At 42.4% G+C, this 12,190-nt stretch overlaps 1 protein-coding gene across 1 annotated transcript in view; it reads left to right on the forward strand.

Moving 5' to 3' along the window:
- The window catches only part of Kpna6 (karyopherin subunit alpha 6), a 45,745-nt gene that overhangs the window by 14,298 nt on the left and 19,257 nt on the right, over nucleotides 1–12,190 (forward strand). The window contains exons 2-4 of the mRNA XM_070008789.1: nucleotides 8,657–8,790; nucleotides 9,890–9,982; nucleotides 10,579–10,678. Coding sequence (XP_069864890.1) covers nucleotides 8,657–8,790; nucleotides 9,890–9,982; nucleotides 10,579–10,678 — 327 coding nt within the window. The remainder of the gene's footprint in view (nucleotides 1–8,656; nucleotides 8,791–9,889; nucleotides 9,983–10,578; nucleotides 10,679–12,190) is intronic.

Here is a 12,190-nt window from a genome sequence, read left to right on the forward strand (position 1 = left end):
TATGCTAGGCAAGCACCACTGAGCCATATTACCAGCCTCCATTGATCTTTTTGTATGAAAATTCTTTTTTCTGTCTGCCTTTAAGATCCTTTTTTTCTTCATTGCTAGTTTTCAGGATTTTTGTTTTGTTTTGTTTTTTGTCAGTCATGGGGCTTGAACTCTGGGCTTGAGCACTGTCCCTGCGCTCTTCAGCTCAAGGCAAGCGCTGTACCACTTGAGCCACCTTCCCAGCCCGGAAAACTTGAGAATTTATGAGCTTTGACAATACAGCTATTTCTTCCACATCAGGTGATATGTACTTTTCTTTCCTTTTGCTTAGTGTTAGCTGTTCCCTCTTTCCCTTTGATTCCTTCCTTCCCATCACTGCCTTTGAGTTGCTTAGTTCATTTTGATCAATGTCTTCAATGTCTAGTACAGCTGATCGGCCTTTCTGTTGTATATTTTCCTGTTTCCCTCTGATTCTGTGCCTTTCTCCTAGCTTCCCTCAGATGTGCTCGAGCACAAACGTGCGCACACCCCTCCCCATATCCCCACCATATATGTAGTGAAGAACATGGAGTTATTTAGAAATGATATTGAGTGGAGGTCCTTTGTTTCTTGAGTCCTGTTTGCTTTGTCGTATTGCCTTGCATTTTAAATTTAGCATCTACATATCAAGGAGACCATGTGTCATTTGTCTCTCTGCTCTTGGCTTACTTCGCTAAAAATGATTTGTTGTAGCTCCATCCATTTCCCTGCGAATGCCATTATTTTATCCTTTCTAATGGCTGCATAATATTCATTGTACATAGGTATCACAATTTTTGGATCCATTCATCTGTAGTGGGGTATCTGGGTTGTTTTCATATCTTGGCTATTGTGAACAGTGCAGAAATGAACATGGAGGTGCATGTGTGCTTGTATCCTGGTTCCTATTGCTCAGGGTAGATGCCTAGGAGTGGTATGGCTGCGTCATAGGGGAGGTCTAAATTTAGCTTTCTGAGGTACCTCCAGACTGCTTTCCAAAGTGGTTGTATTAGTGCATATTCCTACCAGCAATGCAGTAGGGTTCCTCTTTCTCCACATCCCCTTCAGTATTTGTCATTGGCTGAATTTAGGATATGGGCCATTCTGACTGGGGTAAGGTGGTATCTCAGGATTTATTTATTTATTTATTTATTTATTTATTTTGGTCAGTCATGGGGCTTGAACTCTAGGCTTGGCCGCTGTCCCTGCGCTCTTCAGCTCAAGGCAAGTGATCTACCACTTGAGCCACAGCGCCACTTCTGGTTTTCTAGTGGTTTATTGGAGATGAGAGTCTCATGGACTTTCCTGCCTGGGCTGGCTTTGAACCTGGATCCTCAGATCTCAGCCTCCTGAGTAGTTAGGATTACAGGCGTGAGCCACCAGTACCCGGCTCCTCAGGATTGTTTTTCTTTGTATTTCCTTTATAGCCAAGGATGGTGAACATTTCCTCATGTGTTTCTTTGCCATTTTTATCTCTTCTTCTGAGAAGTCTCTTTAGTTCACATCCCCATTTAGTAATTGGTTTGTTAGATTTGGGAGGGATTAGTTTCTTGAATTCCCTGTATATAATGGATATTAAGCCTTTGTCTGATATATTACGGGTAAATATATTTTTCCAATTAGTTGTCTGTCTTTCTAGTTTGGTAACTGTGTCTTTAGCTGTGCAGAAACTTCTTATTTTAAGGTAGTCCCGTCTCTCCAATTTGTTGTGAGCTGGGACTCTGTTCAGGAAGTTCTGTCTGTGCCTATTAGTTCAAGTGTCTCTCCTATATGTCCTGCAGTAGTTTCAGAGTTTCAGGTTTGATGTTAAGGTCGTTAATCCATTTTGAGTTGACGTTAGTAAATGGTGACAGGCTTGGGTACACTTTTAGTTTTCTGCATGTGGCTGCCGAGTTTTCCTAGCACCAATAGTTGAAGAGGCTATGTTTCTTCCACTGTATGTCTTTGGCTCCTTTGTCAAATATCAGCTGACTGATTTTATTTCTGGGTCTTCTAATTTGTTCCATTGGTCTTTGGGTCTGTTTTTGTGCCAATACCAAGCTGTCTTTGTTAATATGGCTCTATAGTAGAGCTTGAATCTGGTATTTATGATCCCTTCTGAGTTGTTTCTTTTGCCTAGAATTGCTTTGGCTATTCTAGGTCTTTTGTTGTTTCATATGAATTTTCATATGAATTGTTCTCTCTAAGTAAAAAATGTCATTGGGGTTAGCTAGTAATTTTTGTTTGTTTTTTGTCAGTGGTGGGGCCTGAACTCTGGGCCTGGGCACTGTCCCTTAGCTCTTCAGCTGAAGGCTAACACTCTACCACTTGAACCACAGCGCCACTTCCGGCTTTTTCTGCTTATGTGGTGCTGATGAATCGAACCCAGGGCCTCAGGCATGCAAGGCAAGCATTCTACCACTGGGCCACCTTCCCAGCCCCTGGCTAGTAATTTTTTTTTGGGGGGGGGGTCCGGTCATGGGGCCTGAACTCTGGGCCTGGGCACTGTCCCTCAGCTCTTCAGCTCAAGGCTAGTGCTCTACCACTTGAGCTACAGCGCCACTTCCAGCTTTTTTCTTTTTGCTTATGTGGTGCTGAGGAATCGAACCAAGGGCCTCATGCATACAAGGCAAGCACTTTACCACTGAGCCACCTTCCCAGCCCCTGGCTAGTAATTTTTTTAATATAATTTTAATTATTAGTTATTAAGGAGTTGTACAATAGTGTTACTGTTCAATTCAGGTAGTGAGTACAATTGTTGTGTGGTGGTGGTGGTGGTGGTCGTGGTGGTGGTCGTGGTCGTGGTCGTGGTCGTGGTGGTCTTGGAGCTTGAAATCTGGGCCTGGGCACTATCCCTGAGCACTTCAGCTCAAGGCAAGAGCTTGAGCCACAGCACCACTTTTGGTTTTCTGGTGTTTATCTCACAGACTTTCTTGCCCAGGCTAGCTTTGAACCACGATCCTCAGGTCTCAGCATCCTGAGTAGCTAGGATTATAGGCATGAGCTACTGGCACCCAGCCATGAGTACAATTTTTTTTTTTTTTTGGGTCAGTCATGAGGCTTGAACTCTGGGCTTGAACGCTGTCCCTCAGCTTTTCAGCTCAAGCTAGCACTCTTGCCACTTGAGCCACAGTGCCACTTCTGGTTTTGTGAGTGGTTTATTGGAGATAAGAGTCTCATGGCTTTTCCTGCATGGGCTGGCTTCGGTCCTCAGATCTCAACCTCCTGAGTAGCTAGGATTACAGGCATGAGCCAATAGCACCAAGCCCATAGCTCATTCTTTATATAGTGTGTTTTGAATATTATTGACTTTCCCTCTATTTCTGTGTTCCCATTTTGCACCCCCCTCCACAAAAAAAGATGATTAAAATAAAAACGTCACCAACAATGACAACAAAAAAGAAAACCCATGTTTCCGTTTCCTGGATTGATTCCAGATGTTGTGAACTTTATGTCTAGGGTGTGTGTGTGTGTGTGTGTGTGTGTGTGTGTGTGTGTGTGTGTGTGTGTGTGTGTGTGTGTGTGTGTGTGTGTGTGTGTGTGTGTGTGTGTGTGTGTGTGTGTGTGTGTGTGTGTATTCATGCATGTATGCATGCCCATCCTGGGGTTTGAACTCAGGGCCTTAGGTGCTATTTCTGACCTTCTGACCTTTCTTGCTCAAGGCGGTGCTCTCCCACTTGAGCCACAGCTCCACTTTTCAGCTTTTTGGTGGTTAATTGGAGGTAAGAGTCTCACAGACCTTCTTGTCTGTGGCTGGCTTTGAACTACAATCCTTAGATCTCAGCTTCCTGAGTAGCTAGGATTACAGACTTACTTAGGGCTTTTTGTTTTTGTTTTTTTAAGAAGACAGAACTCTGGGCACTGGTGGCTTATATCTGTTCTCTTAGTTACTCAAGAGGCTGAGATTTAAGGATCACAGATTAAGGCCAACCTGAACAGACAAGTCTATCATACTCTTACCTCCAATTAATCAGCAAAAATCAACCAGGTGCCAGTGGCTCATGCCTGTAATCCTCCCGCTTCTCCAAGCTTGTGTGTTTGGAACTGTTTAGCTTATCTCAGATGCCTTTTGCCTGATATGAGAATTTTCCACTCCCTGTATGTGTGCATCCCTAGTGTTCAGCAAAGACTTAGACAGTCAGTGGACAAGCAGATTTCCTGAGCTTTTTTCTCTGTGTATGTATGCTGAGGATTGACCCTGGTCCATGCATATGCTAAAACTCACTTTCCTCCACTAAGCTATATCCTTGGCCTACTCTGTGTATCTTCTTCCCTCTGGATTTGTCTCACAGTTCGTAGCAACTACCTCAGCCTCTTTAAACTCTGGTCTCTCATCTTCAACAAGTGAGATTTCTGTGCTCTGTTGAAAGAAAGAAATGCTTGTAGCCAATTTCTGGTGGCTCATGTCTGTAATCCTAACTACTCAGGATGCTGAGATCTGGAGGGTCATAGTTCAGAGCCAGCCTGGGCAGAAAAGTCTGAGACTCCATCTCCGAAATAACCAGCAGAAAGCCTGGCTTTTGAGGTGTGTCTCATGCGAGATAGTGATAAGCGGTATGCAAGCCAGTTGAGCAAGTGTGAGACTCCCAAGTTCAAACCCTGGTGGGGGAGTAGGGGAGGTATGCGGGTGCATGGGGAGTACTCTTCTGGGGCGAAAATCAAGGAGGTGAGTAAGGCTCTCTCCCCTTTCTTGGGATTACAGTTCTGAACTGTTGCTCTCCAGTATTTGAAACAGTTTATAACAGTAGAGTAGATCTGATCAAGAATGGAAGTAGAGCTGATAACTGTATTAATATGCAGCAAAATGAGACAGAAAATGTTAAGGAATGACTTGACTCACTTGGTAATAATGAATTGATTTGCCAGCAAAAGGTAACAATTTTAAATGTTTATGCCACTAATGAAATATGACAGAATATGCAGAACAAAATCTACAGAATAAAATTAATGTATTCATACTGATAAGAGCACAGTAAACAATAGAAGAGTAGAATAGTGTGAACAACTTGATTTAATGGTGTTTGTTATAATGATTACCATGCACATAACTAAAAAGACATTCACCTCAAGCACACATTGAGTACATAGTTAAGAATTTTAAAGAATGGCAAAAAAAAAAAAAAAAGTAGCCGGTGGCTCACGCCTGTAATCCTAGCTACTTAGAAGGCTGAGATCTGAGGATCCAGGTTCAAAGCCAGCTTGGGCAAGAACGTCCATGAGACTCTTTTTTTTTTTTTTTTTTTTTTGTCGGTCGCGGGGCTTGAACTCTGGGCCTGGGCGCTGTCCCTCAGCTCTTCAGCTCAAGGCGAGCGCTCTACCACTTGAGCTACAGCGCCACTTCCGGTTTTCTGGTGGTTTATTGGAGATAGGAGTCTCACGGTCTCTCCTGCCCGGGCTGGCTTTGAACCGCGATCCTCAGATCTCAGCCTCCTGAGTAGCTAGGATTACAGGCGTGAGCCACCAGCACCCAGCTCCATGAGACTCTTATCTCCAATAAACCACTAGAAAACCTGAAGTTGCACTGTGACTCAAGTGGTAGAGCACTAGCCTTGAGCTGAAGAGCTGAGGGACAGCGCCCAGGCCCCAGAGTTCAGACCCCATGACCAACAAAAAAAAGCGGGGCAGGTAATAGCTAAACATTAATGTCCAAACTAACTTAGTATGCAATTAAATTAGGGGAAAAAAAAGAGAAGATAAAAATCATATAAAGGCCTGGCACCTGTGGCTCAGACCTATAATCCTAGCTACTCTGGAGGTTAAGATCCAAGGATAAGGGTTTGAAGGCAGCCTAGGCAGGAAATTCCATGAAACTCTTTATCACCAATTAACAAAAATTTGGAAGTGGAGCTGTGGCTCAAGTGATAGAACACCAGCCTCAAGAACAAAAGCTCAAGTTCAAGCCCCATGACCAAAAAAAAAAAAAAAAAGAACAAAGCTCAGGAACAGCACCCAAGCTCCAAGACTAGCATCAAAAAGAAAAAAAAATACAAAGATTTTTGTATCTAAATTATATAAGATTTCTATCTTACAAAGAAGATAGGAATCATACTGTAGAGAGGATCAACAAGCCAAACTTGTATCTTTCAAAATACTGAAATAGCAGGGTGTGGTGGCACAAGCCTTGAGTACCAGCTACTTAGGAGGCTGAGGTGGAAAAACCACTTGACCCTATAAAGACCCCCTTAGAAAAGATAAATAAAATGTAAACATTAGGAAGGTGCCCAAATAAAAGTGTAAACATTAGGAAGGTGCCAGTGGCTCATGCTTGCAATCCTAATTATTTAGGAAGCTGAGATCTAAGGATCATAAATAGAAGCCAGCCCAGGCAGGAAAGCCCATGAGACTTTTTTTTTTTTTTAAACCAATCCTGGACCTTGAACTCAGGGCCTGGGCACTGTCCCTGAGCTTCTTGTGTTCAAGGCTAGCACTCTGCTGTTTGAGCCACAGCGCCACTTCTGGCTTTTTCTGTTTATGTGGTACTGAGGAATTGAACCCAGGGTTTCACTCATGCTACACAGCACTCTACCATTACCACATTCCCAGCCCCATGAGACTCTTTTTTTATTTTTTTTTATTTTTTTGCCAGTCATGGTGCCTGAACTGTGGGTCTGGGTGCTGGCCCTCAGCTCTTCAGCTCAAGGCTAGTTAGTGCTCTACCACTTGAGCCACAGACTACTTCCAGCTTTTTCTGCTTATGTGGTGCTGAAGAATTGAACCCAGGCCTCATGCATGCAAGACAAGCACTCTACCACTGAGCCACCTTTTCAGCCCTACCATGAGACTCTTATTTCCAGTTTACAACCAAAAAATCTGGAAGTGGAGCTGTGGCCCAAATGGTGGAAAGCCAGCCTTTAATGAAAAAGCTAAGAAATAGCTGAGTTCAAGCTCCGGTACTGGTATGCACACACACACACACAGTAGCTAGGATTACAGGCTACAAAAGCAGAAATTGAAAAGTGTCAAGTAATAATGAAATGTTTGCAGTACTCTACAACTACTAGGAAATAAAAATGTACTTGTTCACAGGAGTTTCTTTTATTTTGTGTTATTAACTACTAAAAAATGCTATTGAACCAGGCACCAGTAGCTCATTCCTATAATCCTAGCTACTCAGGAAGCTGAGATCTGAGGATCACTGCTTGAAGCCAGACAGACAAGAAAATCAGTGAGACTCATACCTCCAATTAACCACCTAAAGCTAGAAGTGGATCTGTGGCTCAAGTGATAGTGTGCTGGCCTTGAGCACAAAAGCTCAGGGACAGCCCCCAAGCCCCGAGTTCAAGCCCCAAGACTGGAACCAAAATATATATACACACCTATATGTATATATACATATATATAGTACATACATACATATAAATATACATACCATAAATACTGTTGTAAAAGGTCAGGCTTTGGAAAGTATTTTACAACAGCAAATTTCTAATTTTACATATGTTGATAAGACCACAGTAAAAAAGATGACTTTTTACATGTCTCTGCATTTCATAGCAGAATAATAAAACTGATGGCAAATTTGTAACTATTTCATAAAGAGTATAAAGCATTTTTAACACAATAAGATAGTCTTATCCTTTGAAATAAAATCCATTATTGTATCAAACTAAATCAAGATTTGCTAGAAGCTAAAATCATCAAAAATAAACCAAAAAGCTATAAGTTGTTATCAGTATCTTTTGCAAAATATGTTGTAATCTTCCTGCACTTAAAAAATAGGTTGAAACTATCTTCTTTAAATATTATATTTGTTAATAAAGTCAAGATTTTTAAAAATTCATATGCTAGATCTTGAAAACATGTAAAAAGAAAATAAACTGCAAAAGAATAGTTAAATACATCCAATAGTGGGTGTGACATAAGGCTTTGCTGTTTAATCAAGCATCTGCAGGGTTTTTAATTCAAACAGTATTATAGTATTGTTTTAAGAAATGTTTCACAGTATTAAACCTATTTAGTCTTTACACAAGGCGAGTCAAACATTTCTGGTCCTAAGCATTTTGGATAAGAGATACTCAATCTGTAACAACGCTACAAAGTAGGAACTACTATGGCCCTGTTTTAAAGATGCTCAAGCATAGATATTAAAGAAACATGTTCAAGGTTGCTCAACTAACAAGTAGAAGAACCAGGATTTGGACAATCTGGCTCCAAGACCCTATTCCTATTCCAGTTTCTATAGTTCCACCTATAATGACAAGCTTATTATGATTAAAGGAGAGTGTGTAAGCCAAGTACCAGTGGCCAACGCTTGTAATCCTAGCTACTCAGCAGGCTGAGAGGATCGTGGTTGGAAGCCAGCGTTGGCAGAAAACTCCATGACACTCCTACCTCCAATAAACCACTCAAAACTGAAAGTGGCTCGTGGTTTTGCCTTGAGCAAAAGAGCTCAAGGATAGCACCCAAGACCTGAGTTCAAGCCCAACAACCAATCAAAAAGAAAAGAAAAGTGTGTAAATGCTCATCTGGGGTAATTTGGGGGGCGGGGCAGGTAGCACAAGAGACATCAGGTGTAATTGTTGGGATAATTCATCCTTGAGATGCTGTGATCTTACCCCTCCCTCCCCCCAAGTAGGGGAAGATAAGACATGGGGAGGATGGGAACACAGTGAAAAAAATGCTGCTGTCTTGAAAGTTTTTGTCAAAGTCTTTGTATCTTCCTTTTTGCTAGAGACCATGGCGAGCCCAGGAAAAGACAATTATCGAATGAAGAGCTATAAGAACAATGCCCTAAATCCTGAGGAAATGAGGCGAAGAAGAGAGGAAGAGGGTATACAGCTCCGGAAGCAGAAGCGGGAGCAACAAGTGAGTTAGAATATTGTCAACAGATGATTAGGGAAATGATCCAGCCTCTAGGATTGGCCTTCGTCTTGCATACTTACCTTCCCCTTAGGGGGAAGTTAGCTACTTAATAGGCCACTATCCCATTTTCCTTTTATTGAGAAATATTAGGGGTTTGGAGGCATGGTTCAGGTGGTAGAGCACCAGCCAATGAATGAAAGCAAATGTTAGATACTGAGTTTGAATGTCTCCCTCCCCCCCACCCCCCAAAAAAGAAAGAAATATTGGAAGCTTTAACAACAGTAAAATAAGCCAGGCACTTGTGGCTCACGCCTGTAATCCTAGCTACTCAGGAGGCTGAGATCTGAGGATCAAGGTTCAAAGCCAGCCCAGGCAGGAAAGTCTGTGAGACTCTTACCTCCAGAAAACCAGAAGTAGCACAACTGGGAGAGCACTCTCCTTGAGCTGAAGAGCTCAGGAACAGTGCCCAGGCCCAGAGTTCAAGCATAATGACCAAAAAAAAATCAGTCCCTTATCCCCTTTCCATAAGTTAGACTAAACTATAAGATATCATTTATGTCTTAATGTAGCATTCTAATTACAGCTCTTTGTGCCTTTTGTCTTCTTCACACTGTAGTCAATATTAGGCCTAGCCATTAAACCTCAGCTCCAAGCCCGGTCCTTTAAGAGGCTTAGTAGCCATTCTGGACTGCCTTGTTTTCTCTAGTTTGTTTTTCCTAAATGTCCCTAGTATTTGGACTATACTAATGTTACCATCTGTACTCCCACCCCTCTCCACTACCTAATTGATACCTTGCTTAACTCTAGATGTAGTCACCTAACCTGCTTTTGCCCATTTTCTTGCTATACCATTATTATTTTCCTTTGGAGCTTTTCATACCCACCATCTTCTATACAAAGGAAAAAAAAATTCTTGAAACATTTATTTTTATTTTCTAAAAATTCTCTTTTAATGAACATGAACTATTAGAGGAAACATAGAATGTCAACCTATGTAATATATAAGCTCGGCATCATTTTCTCTAGCATTTCCTTATCATTGATGCAATAGTTATTTGGTTCAGTAAGTAGTCTTACCACTGTCCCCATACTTTATTTTCAGCTTTTTAAACGAAGAAATGTGGAGCTGATTAATGAAGAAGCTGCAATGTTCGATAGTCTGCTGATGGACTCCTATGTGAGCTCTACAACTGGGGTAAGGCCTTTGTACCTGCCTGAAGCAGGTCTGTGATATAACTGCCTCTGGAGAAGAGAATTTGGATGGTTCATGTCATCTAGAAGCCTTCCCAGGAATGTTCTTTCTTCTATGGGCTCTTTTTTGTTGTTGGTGGTGGTGGTCATGGGGTCTGAACTCTGGGCCTGGGTGCTGTCCTTCAGCTCTTCAGTTTAAGGCTGGCTCTCTACCACTTGAGCCACAGTGCCACTTCCAGTTTTTTCTTCTTATGTGGTGCTGAGGGGCTTCATGCATACAAGGCAAGCACCGTACCACTGAGCCACCTTCCAAGCCCCAGTGTGCTCTTTTTTAAATGGTCAGTTTAAAGAATGAATCAGCATTCATCTCTGATAGAAATACCTAAGGTAACATTCAAGGGGAGTCAACAGTTCCTTCAGAGATTAAAAATCCATTTGAAATGTTTCAACTTGAAGCAGACAGATTGAACAACCCCCTTCTCCTGAGGCTGTTAGGCCATCCTCTTACCCCTAGCAGGATTGTGTGCTCACATCTGGCTGTGGTGGTTTCTGTTTCTGTTTGTGTTGTTTGTAAAGTCTTAAACCTGTTTTATATTCTAGGAGAGTGTGATCACAAGAGAAATGGTGGAGATGCTCTTCTCTGATGATTCTGATATGCAGTTAGCAACCACACAAAAATTCCGCAAACTTCTCTCCAAAGGTATAAAGGCTGATCCTTCTTTTTTGGGGGGGTGGGGGGGTACGGTCATGGGGTCTGAACTCGGGGCCTGGGCGCTGTCCCTCAGCTCTTCAGCTTAAGGCTAGCGCTCTACCACTTGAGCCACAGCGCCACTTCCGGCTTTTTTCATTTTGCTTATGTGGTGCTGAGGAATCGAACCCAGGGCCTCAGGCATGCAAGGCAAGCGTTCTACCACTGAGCCACCTTCCCAGCCAAGGCTGATCCTTCTTGAAGGAGCTTCTTTTTCTTTTTAGTGACCTCATCAACTGTTCTCCCTTTTGCTGATGATGTTCTAGTTCTACTAACAGTGTAGTACATCCCACTTTTTTGGAGGGGAGGGGACTTGTGGGGCTTGAACTCTGGGCTTGGGCGCTATCCCTGAGCTCTTCAGCTCAAGGCAGAACTTTACCACTTGAAGCACAGTGCCACTTCTGGTTTTCTGGTGGTTAACTGGAGATAAGAATCTCACAGACTTTCCTGCCTGGGCTGGCTTTGAACCACGATCTTCAGATCTCAGCCTCCTGAGTAGCTAGGATTACAAGCATGAGCCACCAGCACCCAGCTATATCTCACTTTTGTACTTGGTGTTCTTTCTGTCTAATGTCCTAATATCTATGCAGCACCTCCCTCACTTACAGCTTACTAATGAGCCTACTCTGACTACTATCCAAACTAGTCATCGTAGTCAGGTACTTGGTGGCTCATGCCTGTAATCCTAGCTATTCACAAGACTGAGAGCTGAAAATCATAGTTCCAAGCCAGCCTGGGCAGGAAAATCCGAGAGTCTTACCTCCAGTTAACCAGCAAAAAGCTGAGTGGAGGCATGACCCAAATGGTAGAGAATGAACCTTGAGCAAAAAACAGCTTAGGTATAACACCCAGACCCCGAAGTGAAGCCCAAATCTGGCAATAACTGTATGAATAAACAAATAACAAACACTTCCATCCTCCCCCCCCACACTCAGTAGTTTTGCCTTGTCCTACCTCTCTTTTTTCCTCTATTATCCTCAATATCGGCAGGAAATAGTATTGTAGGGCTGGGAATGTGGTTTAGTGGTAGGGTACTTGCCTAGCATGCATGAAGCTCTGGGTTCAATTCCTCAGTACCACATATACAGAAAAGGCCAGAAGTGGCTCTGTGGCTCAAGTGGTAGAGGTAGAGTGCTAGCCTTAAGCAAAAGCCTAGGGACAGGACCTAGGGTCCTGAGTTCAAGTCCCAGGACTGGGGAAAAAAAAATAATGTTGTATTTGTAGATAATCTGTATATATTCTTCTGTATACTCTAGATACATCTCTAGATTACTTAAAATACCTAATACAATATAAATAGTTGTTCTACTATACCGGTTAGGAAATAATAAGAAAAAAATGGTTGAAAGGCACATTGTTTTTTTCTTTGTGAGTTTTGTTTTGTTTTGTTCTGTGTCTTGCTTTGTAGCTGAAGCCAGCCTGGAATTTGCTATGTAATCCAGGCTAGCCTTAAACAAGAGATCC

The sequence above is a fragment of the Dipodomys merriami genome, unplaced genomic scaffold (assembly GCF_024711535.1).
Source record: "Dipodomys merriami isolate MVZ:Mamm:240054 unplaced genomic scaffold, mDipMer1.0.p SCAF_71, whole genome shotgun sequence".
NCBI lineage: Eukaryota > Metazoa > Chordata > Mammalia > Rodentia > Heteromyidae > Dipodomys > Dipodomys merriami.